At 36.3% G+C, this 25,154-nt stretch overlaps 1 protein-coding gene and 1 pseudogene across 1 annotated transcript; both read right to left on the bottom strand.

Annotated features, from left to right (window-relative positions):
* Positions 1-3,329: 3,329 nt before the first annotated feature.
* Positions 3,330-4,838, bottom strand: LOC149224909 (aldehyde oxidase GLOX-like). Its single transcript, XM_089388309.1, has 2 exons — positions 4,504-4,838; positions 3,330-4,239 (listed from the first exon to the last, which is right to left on the bottom strand). Exons 1-2 carry the CDS (start codon positions 4,836-4,838, stop codon positions 3,330-3,332), a joined length of 1,245 nt encoding a protein of 414 aa, XP_089244435.1.
* Positions 4,839-23,150: 18,312 nt separating this feature from the next.
* On the bottom strand, positions 23,151-24,464 carry LOC149224908 (aldehyde oxidase GLOX pseudogene; annotated as a pseudogene).
* Between the last annotated feature and the right edge of the window lie 690 nt (positions 24,465-25,154).

Here is a 25,154-nt window from a genome sequence, read left to right as displayed (position 1 = left end):
TTTCAATGAGTTGAATACAATATTGGAAAAAAAATAAATATCTTAAACATTGGAAAATGACAATCTAGATTCTAGTGAAGAAAAATAAAGCATGAAACAATTAGAGTACATCATTAGTTATAATAATATTTTATTAGATATTTTTATTATTAGAGTAAGCTAAGTGTTTAGTTGATCGTTAACAATAATTGTTTATTTAATATTATAATTTACCATTATAAACAATAAAAGCAAATTTATCTTATAATATTATATAATTTTACAAATGCTTAAAAACTCACTGGTAAATGTGTTTATTAAATTTTGTTAATATTATATTTACTTTTGTCAAATAGACAATTTGGTTTTAATTGAAAAAATATATAATCAAATTAATTATACAATTTTTTGGATAATAAAGGTAAATAAGGTATTGTAATTAATTAATTTTATATTATTTGATTTTAAACTCAAATTTTATTGTTAAAAAAATTAGTTATTTTAAATTTATAAATTTGTGATTCATAATAGTAGGTTGAGTTTAAAAATTATAACATGTTTTTTTTTTTAAGTTTAAATTATAATAGTTTTTAATCAAATTTAAAATAATGATAATTATATCTTGATACTTAATTTTTTTTCAGAGAGAAAAACCAGATAGATTATATTAAGAGAATATAATGAAACACATATACATAGTCAGATATTCATGCCTGGATGAACCTCAACGTTCCTGAAAACAAATAAGAAAGAGAGAAATGCAGATAATGGATGATGCATCCCAAACCGGCTGAAACAGATAATATGACATATAATCCTTATGAAGGAGGCAGGAACGACAAAATGTTCATATGCAAAACAGCCTGGCAGCGAAAGCCATGACTGTAGAAAGAGAATGAAATCAAAAATGTCATCATCAAAACCTGTAGGAAAAAATCCCTACGAGACAGGAGCGATTGAACATTCAGTAATTCGCATCAGTATGGATGCAAGAGGGGCTCTGTGATCTTGAAAAATACAATCATTCCTCCATTTCCATAGTAGCCAGACAACCGTTACAAACAAGGAGCGCAGAGGAATACTTTGCTCACTCCACCACCTGTAGCCCTCCTGTACAGAAGCAAAAACTCGGTAAGGGAAACAAAAAGATAAAGACAACCAGATTTGTAGAGAGTTGGCGCATTGAAAGAACATGTGAGCATTTGTCTCGTGATCTGAGTGGCACATGGAACAGCGGCCCGAGCCATTCCAACCCCTCTTTTGAAGAACCTCCCAAGAGAGATTTCTGTTGGAGAAGACCAGCCAGGAAAATAGAATCATTTTGAGCGGGCATGTCACTTTCCATAGTGATAGAGGAAACAATGGAACAGAGCCAGCAGTGGGACCATCAATCATTGCATTGTAAATGTCTTTGACCCGAATCGGCTGAGTTGAGTTCTTTATAGTCCATACCAATTTATCTTTATTACCTGAGCGCTGAAAGCCTTTGCTTGATAAGTTCAGGATCACCGAAGCCCATAATGGTCTCATGTGAGGGGGCAGCGATAAGTCCTCTTCGTCCATCCATACAGGGGATGAGGATGTCCATGATTTTATTAGCCCGTCCCACGTGAATATGCCCTTTGATTGGAGGAAGGTTATCAGGCATCCTGGTATCATCAATTCCAAGCCATCCACAATTGGGTCGATACCAATATAAATACTGGAACCTGAAAATATTCTCCATCGAAGATTCTCAAGAAAGAAGGGCAGTATTTTCCTGAAGCTGTTCCAAATAGCAGAGCCTGATTTAATACCAATAGAGGATCTACGATACCAATACACCAAACTGCGCCCTTTTAGGTATCTGTTTTGGATAATCTTGCTCCATGGACCGGAACCGAAGATGCCCCTGAAGAGAGATTTGCAAAGTAAAGCCTTCCCGAAAATACTCATATTAATGAGCCCCCAACCACCAGTTTCCTTCGGCTTGGAAATGGAGTCCATTCTAACCAAATGAATCTTGGACTGATGAGATTTTCCTCCCCACAAGAAATTACCTACTAAAGAACACAATTTTTTAATGATTGATACTGGAAGATGAAACAAGTGAGCCCAATATACCGATAATTGTGATAACACAGCCTGAACCAAAATGAATCTTCCAGCCAGAGATAAAAATCTCGATTCCCAACCAGAGAGTTTTTTGAAAAATCTATCAGTAAGCCAGCTCCAGTCTCGTTTCCCATATCCATTGGCTTTCAATGTGTAACCAAGGTATTTGAATCCACTCCTAATAGTGGACTATGATATACCAAATAACTCAGAGATCCATAATACAGTATCCATATCCGATTCATTATGATACAACAAAGACTTTACCTTGTTTATCAACAGACCCGATGCCGATTGGAATTTAAGAAGAGTATCATGTAAGCATCTCCAGGACCTTCTACATAGCATGGAAAAGATAAGAACATCATCAACGAATAAGTTATGAGATAAGGAGATGTCTTTACAAATTTTTACAGGCCTGCATCTTTGATCCGACACCGCTTTTTTGATCTGATTGCTAAGAGTGTCCATCACGAGAATAAATAATAATGGAGATAATGGGCAACCTTGCCGAAGGCCTCTTTCAGCTTTGAAAAAGGATGTTGGAATGCCATTGATTATGACAGCATATTTGACATTTTCAACACATGCCATTATCCAGTTGATACATTTGGATATTTTATTAGCATTAATGAGAGTGGATTAATTTTAAAAGAATAAATATATAATTAACATTTTAAACATCCTCGTCTTTTTACATTTAACATCACACTTTCTATAATAACAATCTAACATGACACTTTATATAATAATATCCTTTACTTTATATAACAATTTTGAAAAGAAACGCTTCGTAACAAATTTCAAATTTCTTTACATGAAAAAAGAAAAAGAAGGACCCAAAACTTTTATTGCTTTTTCACTACATTGGTGAAAGAAATGCACAATTTTGAAAAGAGACCCTTCATAACAATTTTCAAATTTCATCCCCAAAACTTTTATTGCTTTTTCACTACATTGGTGAAAGAAATGCACAATTTTGAAAAGAGACCCTTCATAACAATTTTCAAATTTCATCCTCAAAACTTTTATTGCTTCTTCACTACATTGGTGAAAAAAATGTACAATTTTTATTAACAAATTTCAAATTTCTTCTACACAGACAGAAAAGAAACCCAGAACTGTTATTGCTCTTTCACCAGGTGAAAGAAATGTACGAGAGCTTACCGTTGCAACTCTCACTCAGTACAGTAGAGTAGGGTAGAGTACAGTACATATGAGTAGATTATTGGGAATGTCAAAGCAGAAGGATGAGTCTAATTAGAAGACAAATGAATCCAAGTGGCAGCAATGGGTATTCCACTGTTGAGCACGAATAGCATGTAGTACCCAGGCGGTGCTGCAACAGGGGTGGGAGGTGCCGTTACTAGGGCACTATAAATATTCTGCCCTGCTCCTCCTACTAATTCTAATTGTGGGGTGGCAGATGCAAGCAGAAGCAATCTCTGACGCATGGAAAAAAAGTGAGTAGCGAAGGTCGGAGGATAAATGTTGAACTGAATGGAAATGTTATGATGATTATTTGCAGCAAATTGAAACTTGAAGCTACCGCCATAAGTGACCGAAGCAGGCAGCACAAAAATGATGGTGGGCTTCAGGGAAGATTCGTCTAAGTAATAAGGACTGTATGCTTGTAGACGAAGCTCTGTGGGAAACATAACGGTGAAAGTATAATTTTTGTTGGGGTTGGAACCTCCCAAAAAAATCCTACCATCAGGCAATACAATTGCAGTGGAATGATACATTTTTGGAACTGTGGAACTTGCGAGTACTGAGAAACGCTGCCCTGGCAATGCATTAGGTCTGTATAAATAAGGAGCAAGAGCTACATTGGTTGCTTGCCCATAACCTGCACATCCCTTCTCCGCTCCATTGATAATCAGAATTTCACCGGTGGGAAGAAGCAGCATATCTCCCACAACTCTGGGAGCAGGCATGTTCTCCATTGCCCAATCGGCATTGGGATCTGTGATAACCATTCTTCCACAGCTCTGGAGCGCGTCAATGAAAATCCATGCAAGTGACAAATTGTAACTGTCAACAGGAGCACCACCGCAGATCATAATTTCTGTCCTCCGAAATGCATCAGATGCGGATAGTGGCAACATCACAGAGGAGGCAGTGGTGGGGTAATTTCTTGGGCCATCTGGGATTCTTGGAAAATTCCTGACCACAACATTTCTTTGGTAATCAAGCAAGATGGAATCACGGTTGGTGAAGATGAAGAGATTTCCATCGGATGAGAGATGAAAAAAAGGATAGAGATTGTACAGGCTCTGCATGTTTTGGGACACATAGGTGTCTTCTAGAAACGTCAGATTGTAAATTCCCTCACCAGGCTTCCTTGGTGGCAGGAATTCGTAGGTAAAAGTGTAGTTTCCCCCCACAACAATACTTCTACTGTCAGGAAGGATCTAGTTTGAAGCATACCATCGATCGTTCAGAAGCCCAGATCCAGGTTCACCAGCTGGATCAACCGAATCACATGTGGAAGTTTCACAAGGTACAAATTTACGAATGCTCATGTTTCCATCGCCCCATCCACCAGTGCTAACCAAAGTACCGTTCACAGCAAAGGCTCCCGATGAACACCTAGTATCAGTCCTCAGCGTCAACGGTCTCACCTTGTTTGTAGCAATCTTGTATTCTATGGAGTGCGCTGAGCAATCATGATAACCAGCTGATTTACCTATGCAAATTCCATTTGTGAGGCTTATATTAGAATCACCAAAATCTATGTAATCGTACATCACCACTGTACCCATAGTGGTGGTGGCCATATGCATCGTGTTGAAATATTATTTTCAACTGCAGGGCTTGTCCTTTGCCATACTCCTGTACTGATGAATCAACAGCCATACCTCTACATTGATGAAATTGCCATTAAACAGTCGCAGCTCCAGTCTTTTCCTGAATCAGCCATTACGCAACAATTTATTACGGAATGGTGGTCACTCACGGAATGATGGTAATTTATTGCTGTAGTTGGTAAATGTAGGTAGAATTTTAATTTAATTTTATTTTAATTCACGGGTATAGTTTTGCTTTTACGGCAAGTAAAAAAAAAATGTGAAGTTCAGTTTTCTATTGAATCTGAAAAATGAATGTAGACACAGCAGTGTGTTAGTTTTTTTTTTGGAACAGAGACAGAGCTCTCTTTGTAATGCACAGCAGTGCAGAAGTTTTTTTTTGTATCCAGCAGCGTGAATGTATGAATGTAATTTACACACAACAGTGTAAAATGTTTCAAGGAAAAAACAGCGTGTTACAGCAGCGTTCTGAGCTGAAACAGAGTGTTACAACAACATTAGTTCTGACCAGAAATAGAGTGTTTTGTAAATGCACAGGAATGCAGTCACAACAATGCAGAGTGCAGACACAGCAGTGAAAAACAACCAGTTGATTTTTCAGAGGAGACAGAGTATTTTGTTTTCTGTAATGTACAGCAGTGCACACACAGTAATGTATTTTCTGTTTACAACATGAAGTCTTTTTTAAGTTTTGAACTGTCTTTAAAGTAGCCTTGTAGAAATCCCTCTGTTAGAGGAAGTATTATACATGAATACAACTACCCTTTTTTTGTGCACTATTGAAATTCAGTTTTCAGAAAATATTTTTTTTGCGTTGCTGCAACACTAGTTACAGCGTTGCTACAACACCAAACTGCGTTGCTGCAACACCAGGGCAGAGAACAATTTTTTTCTGTTTTTCTGAGTTTTCTGTGTTAAAACAGAGTATAAAAATAGAGCATTTTTGTTGTCTATCTGTTATGGAATTTTTATAAATTCCCAACATGGTATCAGAGCTAGTCCAGGCTCTTTGAAGTGTCAAAGAAGCTGAAGAAAGGGTTTATTGCTGTAGCAACTTCACCAGCAGAGTGAAGAGAGTCAGTGAATTTTTTTTACACAGTCAAGTATTGAAAGAATGGCTAACACCAGCACTAGTATGGGTATGTTTAACACCCAGCTCCCACAGTTTAATGGGAAAAACTATGACTACTGGGCCATAACCATGAGAGCTGTGTTTATCTCTCAAGATTTATGGGAATTAGTTGAATCTGGGTTTGCAGAACCAGCAGATGAAAATCAATTTAACAACTTAACTCAGGGAGAGAAAGATCTGCTGAAGAGCAATAGGAAGAAGGATGCAAAAGCCATTGTATTGTTGTATCAAGCAGTGGACCAGAGTGTATTTCCAAGAATAGCAGCAGCTAAGACATCCAATGAAGCATGGAAAACCCTCAAAACAGCCTATCAAGGCATGGAGAGAGTGAAGACAGCAAAACTACAATTGCTGAGGAAGGATTTTGAGAATCTGAACATGAAGGAGTCAGACAACATTGACTCATTCTTCACACATGTGATTGGTCTGATCACACAGATGAGGACTCATGGAGAAACCATTGAAGAAAGGAGGATTGTGGAGAAAATATTGAGGGTCTTACCCTCAAAGTTTGATGCGATTGTCACCACCATTGAAGAGACAAAGGATCTCTCAAACTTTTCAGTTGATGAGCTACATGCATCACTGATAACACATGAGCAGAGGTTGAGTAGGAATGAAAACTCATCTCTATAGCAAGCCTTTAAGACCCAGATGTCTTTTGGAAGAGGAAGAGGTCAAGGCAGAGGAAACAAGAGAGGAAGAGGCAGAAGCCAGAACAGAGGTGGAAGGAACAGCCCAGCGAATGCTCAAGGAAGAGGCAGCAATACAAATCAGAACCAAGGCCAAGGCAACAGTTAGCAAAGAGGACAACATCATGCTCAAGGACAAAGGTATGAAAAATCCAATATCCAATGCTATTATTGTAAAAATTTTGGGCATTATGCGAGTGAATGTAAAAAGAAGCAGCATGATATGATCAATAGATCTAATGCAAACATTACTAGTGAAAATATCAGCCAAAATAATGTGCTGTTAGCTTGTAATATGGCTGAAACAAACAGTGAAGACATATGGTTTTTAGACTCAGGTTGCAGCAACCATATGACAGGAAACATAGCCTTCTTTTCTGCCCTAGATAAAAATGTGAAATCAGAAGTCACACTAGGAATTGATAGCAAAATCTCTGTTATGGGAAAAGGAGAAGTTAAAATATTTACAAAGCAAGGAGAAAAGAAAACCATAGCAGATGTCTACTATGTCCCTGGAATGAGGTGTAACCTCTTGAGTATTGGACAGCTTGTCCATAAAGGGTACAATGTTTTCTTTAAGAATGATGTATGCACCATCATGGACAGAGCACCCAGCAAGCGATGCATTGCTGAAGTGAAGATGACAAGGAACAGAATGTTCCCTCTTAGAATAAGAGCAGATTTGAAAAATAAAGAAGAAATTGCAGCAGTGACACAAGAGGCTTTCCAAAGCGTGCCAAAGGATGAAAATTGGTTGTGGCACTTGAGATTTGGACATCTCAATTTTGGAGGTCTAAACTTGTTAAGCAGAAAAGGAATGGTAAGAGGATTACCATTGATAGAGAAACCGGACAACCTTTGTGAAGGTTGCATTTTGGGGAAACAACATAGAGAAAGTTTTCAATCAGGTAAAAGCATAAGGGCAAAGGCACCCTTAGATATCATCCACTCATATTTATGTGAACCGATGCAAGCTCCATCATTAGCAGGTAGCCAATATTTCCTAACATTTATTGATGACTTTACAAGAAAAACATGGGTATATTTCCTTAAGAACAAAAGTGAAGTATTTGAGAAATTTCGAAATTTCAAAGCACTTGTGGAGAACCAAAGTGGGCTGCATATAAAAGTTTTGAGAACTGACAGAGGAGGTGAGTATATCTCCAAGGAATTCCTACGATTTTGTAGAGAAAATGGAATTCACAAACAGTTTACAGCTAGGTACACCCCACAGCAAAATGGAGTTGCTGAAAGGAAGAATAGGACCATCATGGATATGGCGAGGAGCATGCTGAAGGCAAAGCATTTGCCAAATGATTATTGGGCTGAAGCTGTAAATTGTGCAGTGTATATTTTGAATAGGTGTCCTACAAAAGCAGTGTTGAACAAAGTGCCGGAAGAAGCATGGAGTGGGAGAAAGCAAGGTGTCACCCACTTGAAAGTTTTTGGATGTGTGGCCTATGCACACATACCAGATCAGCTAAGGAGGAAGTTGGACAGCAAAGGGGAGAAATGTATCTTCATTGGATACAGTGAGGAATCCAAAGCTTACAGGTTATATATCCCATCTACTAAGAAATTTTTTGTCAGCAGAGATGTTCAGTTCATTGAGGAGGAAGCTTGGGATGGAAGCATAGAGAAAACAGTGAATGTTAAAAACTATTTGTCTCATGATGAAGATGATGAGGAGGTGGCTGAAATGCATCCCCAAACAACAACGCCAACACAAGGACAGCAAGAGACACCCTTGAGAAGAAATGAAAGTGCTTCTTCAAGCACACCATAAGGAGGAAATTCAAGTGCTTCTTCAAGCACTTATACACCAAATGAAAGAGATAAGAAGTTCAGAAATTTAAATGAAATTTATGAACAAGAAGCAACAAATGAAGGTATGAATTCTTTATTTGCTTTATATTGTCATGTTGAAGACCCTATTCATTTCAAAGATGCAATTAAAGATAAGAAATGGATAGAAGCTATGGATGAGGAGATGAATGCCATAGAGAGAAACAAAACATGGGATTTGGTTGAGCTACCAAAAGGCAAAGAAGTCATTGGAGTGAAATGGGTTTACAAGACCAAGAGCAATGCTGAAGGTAAAATAGAAAGACACAAGGCAAGGCTGGTTGTCAAAGGGTACAAGCAGCAATATGGGAGAGATTATGAGGAGACTTTCGCACCGGTTGCAAGAATGGAAACCGTGAGAGCAGTGCTGTCCATAGCAGCTCAAAACAAGTGGAAAGTTTACCAAATGGACGTGAAGTCAGCATTCCTAAATGGAGTGTTAAAGGAAGAGGTTTACATTGAACAACCTCTAGGCTATGAGAAGAAAGGTGAAGAGCACAAAGTGTGCAAATTGAAGAAAGCTCTTTATGGGCTGAAGCAAGCGCCAAGAGCATGGTACAGCAGGATAGATTCCTATCTATTGGATAATGAATTTGACAAGTGTGAAGGAGAACCCACTGTCTACATCAAAGAAAAGGATGGTAAAATTTTAATTTTTGTCTTATATGTTGATGATGTTATTTTCACAGGTAATGATGATCAGCTCATTGAGAATTTTAAATCAGTCATGAAAGAGGAATTTGAAATGACTGACATGGGTTTCTTGAGATACTTCTTAGGCATAGAAGTAGATCAAAATGAAAAAGGAATTTTTATCTCACAAGCTAGATATGTAAATCAAGTGTTGGGCAGATTTAACATGCAAGAATGCAAAGCAGCGATCACTCCCACAGTAATGGGATTAAAACTCAGCAGAGAGGATAGCAGCAAGGATTTTGATCCTAGTTTGTACAAGAGTATTGTTGGCAGCCTTATGTATTTAACAGCTACTAGGCCTGACATTATGTTTGCTGTTAGTTTAATTTCCAGATTCATGGAGAGGCCAAAGGAAGCACATTGGCAGGCAGCAAAAAGAATTCTGAGGTATGTCAAAGGTACCAAAAGGTTTGGAATTTTATATACTACTTCAGAATGTTCAAATTTAGTTGGATACACTGATAGTGATTGGGCTGGAAGTGTAGATGATCGGAAAAGCACTTCCGGTTATGTTTTTCATATGGGTTTAGGAGCCATTTCATGGGCTTCCAAGAAACAGCCAATTGTGGCATTGTCTACAGCAGAAGCAGAGTACGTGGCAGCTACAGCAGCAGCATGTCAAGCAGTTTGGATGAGAAGGATGTTAAGGAGCTTAGGCCAAGAGCAGGTAAAAGGAACTGTGATTTATTGTGACAACAGTTCTGCTATTGCATTATCCAAAAATTATGTCTTTCATAAGAGAACGAAACACATTGACACAAGGTTTCATTATATCAGAGAGTTGGTAAATAATGGAGAAATTGTCTTAGTACATTGCAAAACTCAGGAGTAGGTTGCAGACATCCTAACCAAGCCTTTGGGATAGAAAAGTTTTGAATTTTTGAGGAAATGTCTGGGTATGACTGATAACCCAGCAGTTGAAACTAAAGGGGAGTGTTGAAATATTATTTTCAACTGCAGGGCTTGTCCTTTGCCATACTCCTGTACTGATGAATCAACAGCCATACCTCTACATTGATGAAATTTCCATTAAACAGTCGCAGCTCCAGTCTTTTCCTGAATCAGCCATTACGCAACAATTTATTACGGAATGGTGGTCACTCACGGAATGATGGTAATTTATTGTTGTAGTTGGTAAATGTAGGTAGGATTTTAATTTTATTTTATTTTAATTCACGGGTATAGTTTTGCTTTTACGGCAAGTAAAAAAAAAACGTGAAGTTCAGTTTTCTGTTGAATCTGAAAAATGAATGTAGACACAGCAGTGTGTTAGTTTTTTTTTTGGAACAGAGACAGAGCTCTCTTTGTAATGCACAACAGTGCAGAAGTTTTTTTTTGTATCCAGCAGCGTGAATGTATGAATGTAATTTACACACAACAGTGTAAAATGTTTCAAGGAAAAAACAGTGTTACAGCAGCGTGTTACAGCAGCGTTCTGAGCTGAAACAGAGTGTTACAGCAACATTAGTTCTGACCAGAAACAGAGTGTTTTGTAAATGCAAAGGAATGCAGTCACAGCAATGCAGAGTGCAGACACGGCAGTGAAAAACAGCCAGTTGATTTTTCAGAGGAGACAGAGTATTTTGTTTTCTGTAATGTACAGCAGTGCACACACAGAAATGTATTTTCTGTTTACAACATGAAGTCTTTTTTAAGTTTTGAACTGTCTTTAAAGTAGCCTTGTAGAAATCCCTCTGTTAGAGGAAGTATTATACATGAATACAACTACCCTTTTTCTGTGCACTATTGAAATTCAGTTTTCAGAAAATATTTTTTTTGCGTTGCTGCAACACCAGTTACAACGTTGCTGCAACACCAAACTGCGTTGCTGCAACACCAGGGCAGAGAACATTTTTTTTCTGTTTTTCTGAGTTTTCTGTGTTAAAACAGAGTATAAAAACAGAGCATTTTTGTTGTCTGTCTGTTATGGAATTTTTATAAATTCCCAACACATCGCCGACACACCTCCATTTTCAATCACCACTTCCCATCTCCCAGGGCCAGGGCACCGTATCATGGCCATCCGCCCTGCAAATATTGATTACCAGAATATACACCACAAATTGAATCCAAATGCAACACTTGGACTCCATGATATGATATCCAAAAATCGGTATTGTTGTTGGTACGCTATGCAAAGGCGAGTTCATAAGCTGAGTTTTTATAGAGAGGTGATGTAAATGCATAGTTGTAAGTGGTCTCCACATTCCAGCCATAGTCATCGTGGATGTATCTGCTCTTTCAACGTGGCCAACCTCAATTAAAACTCACTCTTATTTCATTTCTGGCTGGATCACAGACCACAATAAACATGGCTAGACCAACTTGGAATGGAAAATTTAAGCAAAATAGCATTTCCAAAACTCTATTTTCGCAATCACAATAAACTTCTCACATTTATATTTTAAGGTGACAACAATATATTAAGGTGAGGAGTTGTTTTTAGTACAATTTTTTTGGAATTTCTACTGTAGAATTTGGCTAAAAAAAATTGAGGTGGAATCTTGATTTGTGTTATTTAAACTGGTTTTTTGACTGTATATATAGATTTAGCATCCAACCTGAAAAGTGATTTCAATAAATTCCTGCAGGATTTTAGAGAAATTAGACGGGAAAATCCCACCAGAAAAGATTCCAAAAAGTCTCACTAAAAAAAACTCATTAAGATTACAACAAATTTGTGGGGGAAATTCTGATATTAATTGTTTAAAGTGCGTTTTTTCAACTACATAAATGGATTCAACCCCTTGAATACTCCTTAGGCACCTACCTCTCTGTAGATTATACAACTCAAATTTCTAAATTTTAACAAATATATGCCTTAATAATGGAAAATTTGACAAAAAAATATGCCTATGAAATCTCCAAAACTTAAAACAGCGAGACTACGATTATATTTCTTATTTAAATATTCCACCAAAAACTAAGGAATTGCCTCATGTAAATGAAATAATTCCATCTAATTATTCTATGTTCTTCTTTTAACATGACATAAATGTGATATATTTATGAGTTTAAAAATACATATTGAATAAAAAAAAAAATTATAACATCATAAAGAATTGCATCAAGAACAAAAAATTACCAAATTATATAAAACAAGTAAAATTGAGTAATATCATTAAATTCATTAATACAAATGAAAACATTATTGCCAAAATCCCATTTTCAAAAACATTAAATATCACTCACCTCAAGATATATAGTGAAGTAAATTGTGAATATGTTATATGTTAAATTGTGGTTTTGTTTAATTATTGCACACAACTGTGAGCGAGATTGTGATGTTTAGTTGTTTAAAATGTGCTTTTGACTAAACAAATGGATTCAACACCTTGAAAACTCCTCCATCTCCTAAATTGTGCAAGTTATGCAACTCAAACTTCAAAATTTTAAAAAATATCTTCCCTAATACAACTAAAATTGGCAGAAAATTATACCTATTAAATCTCCAGAACTTAAAATAGCTAAAATATGGATATATTTCTTATTTAAATATTCCAATATAAACTGGGAAATTTTGGTATATAAATTAAATAGCTTCATCTATCTTTTTTCTGTTTTGAACAAGTTAAAAATGTGATCATTATTTATATTTGAGTTTGAAAATAAATATTAAATAACAAAAAGTTATAATATCATAAACAATAGTATCAACAACAAAAAACACCAAAACAAGTAAATTGAATCTTTAAATTAAATATCATTAAATTAAATATCATTAAATTCATTAATGCTAGTTAAAACACCATTAAAAATCTTATTAAAGGATTGTTAATTTTTTAATCCTTACATTAAAATATCAAACAACTTGGTTCACCCAATATAAGCAACTCAAAATGAAGTGTTGTATGCATACTATTCATGTCCATGACCATAAATGCTAACATCAATATCCATATTACAAACTTTAAATGAGAATGCTATATAATAAGGGATCTAATTCTTTATAATATTTCTCTTACACATGCTTATTTAAAATGTATAGAATGAGATGTAATTTTGATGGAGTAGTCTTTAAGTGCAATTTTTTGGATTTTTGAGCATATTTTTGGGGAATCCCATAAAAAGTCACACTTAAAGAGTACTCAAATTTGAATTAAATGAATAATTTATATATTATGTTTATAACTAAATTTATAATGATTTTGTATTTACTAATAAATTATAAGGTTAGTGTATTGATTGTGTATTTTAATAAAATTATAAAAAATTGTGGAAATTTATTAAATATTAAAAAACATTTTTTTTACAATTGTAATGTGTGAGAGAGAGAGAGGGGTTTTCTTCTCCGAGGAAATATTAAAAATCTTAGTTTGGAAAATATGTGTGTGTGTGTAAGGTTTTCTTCTCTTAGGAAATATTAAAATTCTTAAATTGGAAAATATTGTTACTTTATTATTAATCAAGATTTCAATAGAGTTCTAATTTTAATACTTTAAAAATGTTTAGAAAAAATTATAATGTTAAACTTTTCACACGATTTGCTATTAATTAGAATTGTAAATTAAAATGAGCTAAAGAATCCAACAACATGGATAGCACATAGCCTACTAGGTATACTCTCCGTTGAGAAATACTATTTTATGCATCCTATAATATCCAAGTAAATGCACTTGAATTATAGTCCCTAAAAAAATATGAACTAATAAGGTCTATCCAATCTCATCCCAATAATTCATTCCCTCTCTTTAAGATATCTCTGTGCTCTAGCACTTGGGGTATCTTGAACGTTATAATCACTATATTTCTCTTTGAGTTTCAATGCTAATTTAGTTTCATATCTAATAAAATAGACAAATTATCTATGTAGAAGTGATTCCCAAGGAGTGAGCATGTCAATATAGATGGGGCTGGAATCCTCAGTGGGGAGGAAAATATCACCTCCTCTCTAAGCTACACCCACTTGACAATTATTTTAATTATTCTAAATGAACTTGATATTATTTCATTATTTAAAAAAAATTAATAAATTTTTATTAGTTATTAATTTGCTTTAAAATTCTAAAACTTCATTTACCTTAAAAATTCAAAAACGATCAACATATTAAATGAAATTTGTGTGTGTGTGTGTGTTTGTGTTTAAGAGTATATAATTTTAGAAAATTAATGTACGACACCCACATGTTATGACATAAATCTAGTGAGAGGAAAAAATCGAATTCCTAGGGTCAAAGCTTTACCTCTTAGGTAGCTCAAAAATGCATTCAAGTTGTTCTCTTGAGAATATTAAGATCTCTTCTGGGGAATGAAATTGCCACACCAATAATTGAGTGGGAAAGTCTATGGTCATAAGTCAACGCAACTCTCTTAGTTGCAAAGAAGCATGTCAAGTGGCCAAAAAATACAAAATGAAGAAATTGAAAGGAAATAAAGATAGGTTATCTATCCAAATTTCTATAGCGTTGGATCACCCTTTGTGATCTTTACCATTTCGATAATTAACCACATGTGGGCCATGCCCTAGCACTGGTGTGAACCAATGTTACATGACCATGTAGCATTTTCATGTGATGCACACCACACTGTTTAAAAAATTGTATGAGTAACCCAATTAAATGGTTGATCAATGAATTCTATCAAAACAAGGACTAAGAGTTGACGATGGTACATCACATTTAACCAATATAACATTAAAAGAAGAGGTTGAGGGGCAGTTTACAATGATAACAACGTAGCATATAGGTATTTCATATAGAAATTCCGTAGTTTCTGAGCCAGTAGGCTGCGAGTCATATTTGCACAATTTCTGGAGGGAAGACTGGTTCCCCTCTAGTATTGCGCAATTTCTTGAGGGAGTTGCTCAGCCAGCAACTAGACCAACTCTACAGAAGCAGCCTCTGACAGGAGTGCAACAAGCTATCATGTAGAGGCTTGGAAGCTGCTAGAAAACCACTAAATCTCATGTACTTGATAGTGCAATACATGCTGTTGAGGATGGTTGGTAAGGAGGCTCCAAAACGAATCTAAGGAAAAATTTTGGAGGGTGGTTGTAGCCGCTACAACAGTGTGAAAACAAGGTGGCGGGGTTTACTTTTGCAACTAGACTAGCCTTTCCCTTTCATGACATTTAAATTAGCATTTACATTTAATTAATGGCATTTTCATTTCTGTCGTTAGAATCAAGTTCATCTCCTTGCAATCACGATATGCTTTCATAAGGAATTATATTTGTAGTTAGTCGAAGGAGTGGTATTTGAATACCTTGATCTAATCTAACGACTGAGGAGGACATGAGTAGAACGTAACATGTTGTGCATATAGCACTATCACCTCTAAGTTTGTATGAACCCGAAGTTGATAATTTAGGTTGATAAGCATTGGGAGTTGCAACATCCTTGGTGCAATACCATAGCTCATCATTTTTTGGCACTCTTGTCAGGGAGGTGTTCAAGTAGGTGTTGTTTATACATAGGAGTTACTTGCGTTTTGCTTTGCATTAGTCTTATTGGTTTGAAAGCTTCACGAAAAAAAAAGGAGAAAAAGAATTCAAAAAACATAGCTAGTTCTTTCATGCCTTGTAGGAGTAGGGAAAATCAAGGGAAATTCTTACCAAACACCCCCACCCCTTCAATCAGTCAACCTGTATTCTTCTTTGGTGATTGTGAACTTTCCTCTCTCACTATAGGGGAATTAGAAAAGCCTCTAGGTGAGAAACCTGGAATTTTTGAGGAACCCATAGGGGAAGAAGAACATATCTCACCTACACAAACCATGGCTAAAAATAGATAAGATGATATTTTCCCTATCAGGGAAACTAATGGGTAGGCCAGAATGAGTAATATAAGCCATGTTTCCCTTCCACATTTCCATGGCCTAACCTCTGGAGATCCTCACACCTTCGTGTTTGAATTTTTTGTTTTTTGTAGGACCTATGACTATTCCTTGGATGAACATAAGCTAAATTTATTTCCATCTACCCTCAAAGATGTACCCTTGCACTCATTCATGATTTACCTAAAGGCAACATCACTACCTAGGCCCAAATGAAACAAGCCTTCAATGACAAGTACACTGATTACTGCAGTTCCAAGGAAACAAAGGAGGAATTCTTTAGGATGACCCTAGGTACAAATGAATCCTTAGAGGACTATGAGGAAAGATTCCCACTCAATTATAGGAGGGCTAATTGTACCTTTGATCTCGAATCACTCAAGCTAGTTCTTCTATGGGGGATTAGGGAGGATGTAATGGAAACCCTCAACATGTTGTCTCGAGTCCAGACATCTCTTAATTTCTTTATGATGTCATCAAAACAATATATACGAATCACTCTAGGGCTGCTAGAAAAAAGGGTGGGTCTAGCCAAGGTTTGGTTAGTTCATCTCCCTTTACATCAACCCTTAAACATGGGATAGGAAGTATGTTGGAGGATTTTAAGAGTGGCATGTTGCATACGTTTCCCCTACAGATGGATACAACGCAAATTAAAAGGAACCAAGAGGAAGGAGAAAGGGCACTAGGTATCTTCTACCCTAGATGCACTGAGAGACACCCTAGGAATGAGTGCCCACTGAATGTCAAAGAAGTCTACTTTGTTTGTAAAGAAAATCAGGCAATAGAAGGACGTAGCTCTACGATAGGTCTGAAGGATATATACCAAGGGGTAAAAGGTGGTTCAAAGAAACTCTGCTTTTTTAACTAGAGGAGGCCTTAAGGTCCTCCACCATATTAGCAGGGAATGTAAGGTGTGCACTATCCTCATTAAAATCCAACTAAGAATGCACCTTTCTAGCCTTGGTTGCCTTCCACTCATCCATCATGGCCCACACCTCCTCCTTGGGCTTATACTCCTCAACATCCTCCTTGTCCTATTAACCCTCCTTTCCAACCATATCCACCACAATATTCCCAATGGAGAAACCTCTCACCAGGGTGGAGGCCTCAAACAACCCAAACTTCTGCTCTATTACCTCCACCTCAACCTCTACCATAACTCCCTCACCATACCCCACTTAAGAAACCTCAAATGCTTTCTCAAACCAATCTGAACCTGAATAATAAGTAGGAACAATAGGTTTATAGTGGGGAGACATCCTAGCATGCCTATGTTGTGGAAATCCAAGAGATCAACCTTCCTTCTCAGAAGGTGATCCTAGATAATCACCCACATTTTCCACATAGAGAGATTGAAGAGAATGAATAGACTGCCCCTCAAGCCAATGCACCTCTTTACCATGAATGGTTGGTCCACCCTAAACAACACGCCCTAGAAGAGGCTTAACTTCGGGGAGAATTGAAGAACTTGTGTGTAAAAATACTCCTTCTTCAAGCCATCAAAGATGTCCCTGTTAACAACAAGATTATCAAGGAAGAGTGTTTCAAAATACCTGGGAGAAGAAGAATAGATACCCCACTATCCATTTTGTTGGACAATTTTTTGACCTAATGCTTGGGAGGGTAATCTCCCCAAAGTACTTGGATAATGGTAGCCCAGTATTGCTTGTGCACATTGATTGCATTATGGTCCCTAATACCTTGATTGACCTTGGGGCTGCAATCAATGTGATGACTAGGGAAACCATTCTCGAGCTCAACCTCCAAGGCGGCTTGAGGAAGACTACTATGATATTGCGTAACAACCCTCATGAAAATTCCATGTAATAAGGTATAAAAAGGAAAGAATAAGACCATGGGCAAGGGACACTTATTCCAAGATTAATGTTAGGTAGGACATCTTGGTGTGGGTGTTCAGTCAGTTTACTATGGGAAAGGATATTGCATTTTATTATGGCAAAGGAGATTGGAAAAGGCAAAGGAAAAGGCAAAGGCAAAGGCAAAGGCATTAAAAGGAAAAAAGGAATTTTGGCACATTTTTTTTATGAAAAGAAATGAAATTATGAGAAAAGTGAGGTAAAAGGTAATAGGTTGCATGTGACAAGGAAATTGAATGAAAATGATGGAAATTGAAGAAAATAGAGTGCTCATTGATAAAAAGGCTTATGAGGATTAGTTGGCAACATCTTGGTCAATGTAAACACTTAGCTCAAGTATTTGCTTAGGTTTTAGAGCAAGGAAAGGAAAGGAAGGAAAGCAAGGATCAAGGAAGAAGAGCAGGATCAGGGAGCTTCATCAGGAATACTTGCAGGTAGCATATTTCATGTCTGATTCCCTAGTTGGTTTGGACATGCATGGCTTTGCATGTTGGTGTATGGTTCTCTTGTTGTTAGTGGCATGGTTCTTCCAGGTTATGACAGTGGTTTTCAGCCTAGCCTCGCCTTTTTCTTGATGCCATGGTGTTGGGATATTTTTTTTTTCGGTTTGGATCTTTGGTTTTTTGGATGAATTTCAGAATTTCGGGCAGAGGTGGTCTCAAGGTTCATTCCCAAAGCCTAGGAATCCCTTGATCTATTTTGGAAGGATACACGGTAAAGTCTGAGGGAGGAATCTCAGTTTATGACCTAATGATCCGGTTTAGATTGTGGTAAAGCCTGAGACACTGGTCTCAGTTTAGGGCCAAGTGATCAGTGGTTGGATTGCGGTAAAGCCTGAGAGGCAAGGAGTCAAAAATTCCTCAAGGATAGTGATGGAGTCTAGATGGAATTCATAGTTCGGTTCAGTTATGATCGGAGCACCAGTTTCAGTGTGATCACAATTTGATGAGGGTGGAGGTGGTTTAACCTTTGGATTCCATTGGTTGTTTTTAGATTTATTTTCCTATGAGATCCCACATTCACATTTGGAATATGGCATGGGGCTGATTGGCTAAAAGAAATATTTGGTTCACACATATCTACAGTCGAGTGGTACATGGAAGTACTGAACCTTTTCAGATTTTTATATTATTAATGAAAGTTAAGTTCTCTTACTTTTTCAATTGTTTATATGTGGATTTAAAGGATGTCATATCTTTGTTATTTACATGGTTTTATGCTCGTTATAAGCATGGTTAATTGGTTGATTCATTTAATGGTTATTTCATGTATTTACTTTTGAATGTTAAAATGATGGATGCAAGACCTAATTGATGTTATAATAGTTCAATGGAGACGTTGGTGATCCTTCCTGCCATGGTTCATAAGTGCTTTTAGTCATTCATGCTTTGTATTGTATCCTAAACATGTAGGTTGCATTGATTCCAAGTGTTTGACAGAATGTCAATCCCAGTTGGGGATGGTTACGCTTAGTCCTGAGTTTTATTTCTCAGTTTTTTTATGTTGGCACAGGTGTGCTGGGAAAAGTCCTTGGATGGTGGCTTGTAGGCCTGTGAAAGTGTCAAGAGGTCCCTAGATGTTATCATTCCCATAGCATGAGAGCATTCAAATGTTTAGAGGTCTAAAAGGTCAGTGGGACCTAGTGGCAGGATGCTTGAGTGGCTGGGATGTCCCCTGGGGGTATTGTTGCTGGTGTGGAAGGTATGGTTGATTTTTTTTCCGTCGATTCCATTTCTTTAAGGTCACCAAGGAGGTTGAATCCCTTATAGTTACCTCTCTCGTCACACGTTTACCACGGTTGGACAGTTACTTCGGTAGATTTAGGAGGAGGCCGATTTCATACTTCAACTTGCAGATAGATCCATAATAGCTCCCGAGGGATTTATTGAGGATGTAATGGTCTCCATTGACTCCTGGGAGTATCCCATTGATTTCCTTGTCCTGCATCCCAAAACCAAATTTAATGGTTATCCTATCATCTTAGGAAGACCTTGGTTGGCCGCTTTTGATGACTCATTAGTTGCAGGGTTGAGAACATGACCATAAAGAATGGGCATCCATCAAAAAAACTTGCGATGTGCCCTCACACTCAACCTTGTATTGAGCATGACTTTCCCTAATGGTTACAGGATGAGGAAGAAGGATAACTTTATGACACATCCCCCTACCCAGTCTACACACTAGACACTGTTATAGGGGTAGGGAAACCTAATGAATATGAACTTATTGAACTACATTAGTATTTATTTCTTTAAAAAAAAAGTATTTATATTTCTAGAAAGTGGACTTGTGACAATCCCCCTGTACAGTAATCCTCACCATCCAAATAATCAACCACATTGGATCCACGTGCTAGTCGTGGTGTGAACCAGTATTACAAGACCATGTAGCATGGTCACATGACACACACCAAGCTTTTTAACTAATCACATCAGTCCCCCAATTGAATTATTGATCCATGAATTCCATGAAAACAAGAACTAAGGGTTGAGGAAGGTACATCACATTTGACCAAGTTAACATTGAAGTTAGAGGTTGAGGGGTGGTTTACTATGATAATTGCATGTCATATAATTATTTCGAAATAGTAATAATAATATATGCCAAGGGTAATGTTTTTAACCTAATTCGAAAAAGAAAGATAATTGAGCTAAGGGTGGACAAAATAATAATTTATTTGTAGTGCATAAACAAAATTTTGAGTATGCAAAGCAAGGAGGTAACATAAATGGGTATGATACCATGGAGAAGCTTAATGCCATGGGAAAAATATATAAAGTATGGGAAAGAAAAAGGAGAGACTTAGATACACCATAAGCATATAAGATATAGTACAATTAATTTATTATTCATAAAGCCTAAGTCCCTTATGTTAAATTATATTGGGACAAAAGGGTACAAGTATCACATGTGGCATTTAGGAAGGGTGTTATATGTTAACCAATAAAATCGAGATGGATCCCTATAGTATGATCGGGTTGACCATGAAGTTATGCCTTGAACGAGTATGGTGTTGTGTCTAGACTAGTGACCAAGGGACCATCTAGAATTCTCTTTTCCCTAGCTATGGAAAATGTAAATTGTGTTAGAGAAAAAATGTTTTGAAATGAGATGTATGATGAGGTAAAACCTTAGATTCATATAATGAGTATTTTTGAGTTAATTGCAAAAAGAAAGAAAAAAATAGTTGAGTAAATTGAGGTACATTACACTTTGGCCATTTTTGGCCAATCGATCTCCACTGGGGATTGATTGATTGAACTGTGCATATAAAGGTGGAAGGATTTTGGTATAATGGATTGGCTAGGCAATCCATAGATTTTTTTTTGTTATAATAATGTGTTGTAATCACTAGCTTGAGGGCTTGATCTATGTAGTCCACCTAATCCTAGTTTTCTAAGCTTTTCAATGAGTTGAATACAATATTGGAAAAAAAATAAATATCTTAAACATTGGAAAATGAGAATCTAGATTCTACTGAATAAAAATAAAGCATGAAACAATTAGACTACATCATTAACTATAATAATATTTTATTAGATATTTTTATTATTAGAGTAATCTAAGTGTTTAGTTGATCGTTAACAATAATTGTTTATTTAATATTATAATTTACCATTATAAACAATAAAAGTAAATTTATCTTATAATATTATATGATTTTACAAATGCTTAAAAACTCACTGGTAAATGTGTTTATTAAATTTTGTTAATATTATATTTACTTGTGTCAAATAGACAATTTGGTTTTAATTGAAAAAATATATAATCAAATTGATTATACAATTTTTTGGATAATAAAGGTAAATAAGGTATTGTAATTATTTAATTTTATATTATATGATTTTAATTTCAAATTTTATTGTTAAAAAAATTAATTATTTTAAATTTATAAATTTGTGATTCATAATCGTAGGTTGAGTTTTAAAATTATAACATGTTTTTTTTAAGTTTAAATTATAATAGTTTTTAATCAAATTTAAAATAATGATAATTATATCTTGATACTTAATACCCTTGAATATGATGGATATTTTATTAGCATTAATGAGACTGGATTAATTTTAAAAGAATAAATATATAATTAACATTTTAAACATCCTCGTCTTTTTACATTTAACATCACACTTTCTATAATAACAATCTAACATGACACTTTATATAATAATATTCTTTACTTTATATAACAATTTTGAAAAGAAACACTTCGTAACAAATTTCAGATTTCTTTACATGAAAAAGAAAAAGAAGGACCCAAAACTTTTATTGCTTTTTCACTACAATGGTGAAAAAAACGTACAATTTTGATAAAAAACTCTGCATAACAAATTTCAAATTTCTTCCACACACAAAGCAAAAAACCCAAAACTTTTATTGCTCATTCACTGTGAAAGAAATGTACGAGAGCTTACCGTTGCAGCTTTACTCAGTATTATTCAGTACAGTACAGTACAGTAGGGTAGAGTACAATACATATGAGATTATTGAGAATGTCAAAGCAGAAGGATGGTAACAAATTTCAAATTTCTTTACATGAAAAAAAAAAGGACCTAAAACTTTTATTGCTTTTTCACTACACTGGTGAAAGAAATGCACAATTTTGAAAAAAAAAACCCTTCATAACAATTTTCAAATTTCATCCCCAAAACTTTTATTGTTTTTTCACTACATTGGTGAAAAAAATGTACAATTTTGGTGAAAAAAACTCCCCATAACAAATTTCAAATTTCTTTCACACAGAAAGAAAATAAACCCAAAACTTTTATTGCTCTTTCACTAGGTGAAAGAAATGTACGAGAGCTTACCGTTGCAGCGCTCTCTCAGTACAGTAGAGTAGGGTAGAGTACAGTACATATGAGATTATTGAGAATGTCAAAGCAGAAGGATGATTCTAATTAGAAGACACACGAATCCAAGTGGCAGCGCTGGGTATTCCACTGTTGAGCACGAATAGCATATAGTACCCAGGCGGTTCTGCAACAGGGGTGGGAGGTGCCGTTACTAGGGCACTATAAATATTCTGCCCTGCTCCTCCTACTAATTCTAATTGTGGGGTGGCAGATGCAAGCAGAAGCAACCTTTGATGCATGGAAAGAGAGTGAGTAGTGAAGGTCGGAGGATAAATGTTGAACTGAATAGAAATGTTATGATGATTATTTGCAGTGAATTGAACCTTGAAGCTACCGCCATAAGTGACCGAAGCATGCATCACTGAAATGATGGTGGGCTTCAGGGAAGATTCGTATAATTAATAAGGACTGTATGCTTGCAGACAAAGCTCTGTGGGAAACATAACGGTGAAATTATAATTTTTGTTGGGGTTGGAACCTCCCACAAAAATCCTACCATCAGGCAATACAATTGCAGTGGAATGATAAATTCTTGGAACAGTGGAACTTGCGAGTACTGAGAAGCGCTGCCCTAGCAATGCATTAGGTTTGTATAAATAAGGAGCAAGAGCTGGATTGGTTGCTTGCCCATAACCTGCACATCCCTTCTCCGCTCCATTGATAATCAGAATTTCACCGGTGGGAAGAAGCAGCATATCTCCCACAACTCTGGGAGCAGGCATGTTCTCCATTGCCCAATCGGCATTGGGATCTGTGATAAACATTCTTCCACAGCTCTGGAGCGCGTCAATGAAAATCCATGCAAGTGACGAATTGTAACTGTTAACAGGAGCAGCATTGCAGATCATAATTTCTGTCCTCCGAAATGCATCAGATGCGGACAGTGGCAACATCACAGATGAGGCGGTGGTGGGGTAATTTCTTGGTCCATCTGGGATTCTTGGAAAATTCCTGACCACAACATTTCTTTGGTAATCAAGAAAGATGGAATCACAGTTGGCGAAGATGAAGATATTTCCATCGGATGAGAGATGAAGAAAAGGATAGAGATTGTACACGATCTGCAGGTTTTGGGACACATAAGTGTCTTCTAGAAACATCAGATTGTAAACTCCCTCCCCAGGCTTACTTGGTGGCAGGAATTTGTAGGTAAAAGTGTAGTTTCCCCCCACAACAATACTTCTACCGTCAGGAAGGATCTGGTTTGAAGCATACCATTGATCATTCAGAAGCCCAGATCCAGGTTCACCAGCTGGATCAACCCAATCACATGTAGAAGTTTCACAAGGTACAAATTTACGAATGCTCATGTTTCCATCGCCCCATCCACCAGTGCTAACCAAAGTACCGTCTACAGCAAAGGCTCCCGATGAACACCAAGTATCAGTCCTCAGCATCAACGGTCTCACCTTGTTTGTAGCAATCTTGTATTCTATGGAGTGCGCTGAGCAATCATGATAACCAGCTGATTTACCTATGCAAATTCCATTTGTGAGGCTTATATTAGAATGACCAAAATCTGTGTAATCGTACATCACCACTATACCCATAATGGTGGTGGCCATATGCATCGCCGACACACCTCCATTTTCAATCACCACTTCCCATCTCCCAGGGTCATGGCTTACCGTATCACGGCCATCCGCCCTGCAAATATTGATTACCAGAATATACACCACAAATTGAATCCAAATGCAACACTTGGACTCCATGATATGATATCCAGAAATCGGTATTGTTGTTGGTACGCTCTACAAAGGCGAGTTCAAGAGCTGAGTTTTTTGCTGGGAATTTTTATGGTAAAATTCCAAAAACAAATTAACTGAACACAGAGACATTGCTCTTTTTTTCTCCAGGATCTTAACACAGGGAAGCTATAACTGATTTCTGAGAACAGAGTATTACATACACCCACAAAAGCTTTGTATTCATTAAAATAAAATGCCTGATACAAAATTCATCCTCTTTCTCTCAGAGGGATTCACCAAAAAAACATTTCAACAAAATTACTCTGTCTCTTTATGAAAAGATTTACACTTCTGTGTGTAAATTTTTCATTTACATTTACTGCTGTAAATAAAATAATTCTCTTACATATCCATTCTTCACATTACATTTCAATCTCCAAAAAAAACTTCTTCTTGCGCTGCTGCGCATATTACATTTCATATATTGAGATTAAAAAAACATTACATTTCATTGCTATGCATTTCAATGCATGAGCTCCACAAAAAAAAATTCCACGCTGCCCCCTGTTCTTCTGTGTTTGTTTGTTTCGCACTGCTGTGCGTTTCACCCTTGCATTACAATACAAAGTCAACTAACAACAAAACAAAAACATAACACGTAAATGCGTTTTTACTATGCCCATACCTCCGTAAGAAAAAAAAACATTAAAATTA

This window comes from Pinus tabuliformis, chromosome Q, assembly GCF_031772625.1.
Source record: "Pinus tabuliformis cultivar Carrire ecotype Pingquan chromosome Q, CPIR1, whole genome shotgun sequence".
Classification (NCBI taxonomy): Eukaryota; Viridiplantae; Streptophyta; class Pinopsida; order Pinales; family Pinaceae; genus Pinus; species Pinus tabuliformis.
This window is presented reverse-complemented; position numbering and strand designations above follow the sequence as displayed.

Bases quoted from the DNA above. Each gene is read 5' to 3' on its own strand.
- LOC149224909 (XM_089388309.1), bottom strand. From the start codon at position 4,838: ATGGGTACAGTGGTGATGTACGATTACATAGATTTTGGTGATTCTAAT. The intron at 4,240-4,503 runs GTATGCTTCAAA...TGTTGTGGTCAG, and splicing joins GGGCTTCTGAACGATCGATG to GAATTTTCCAAGAATCCCAG.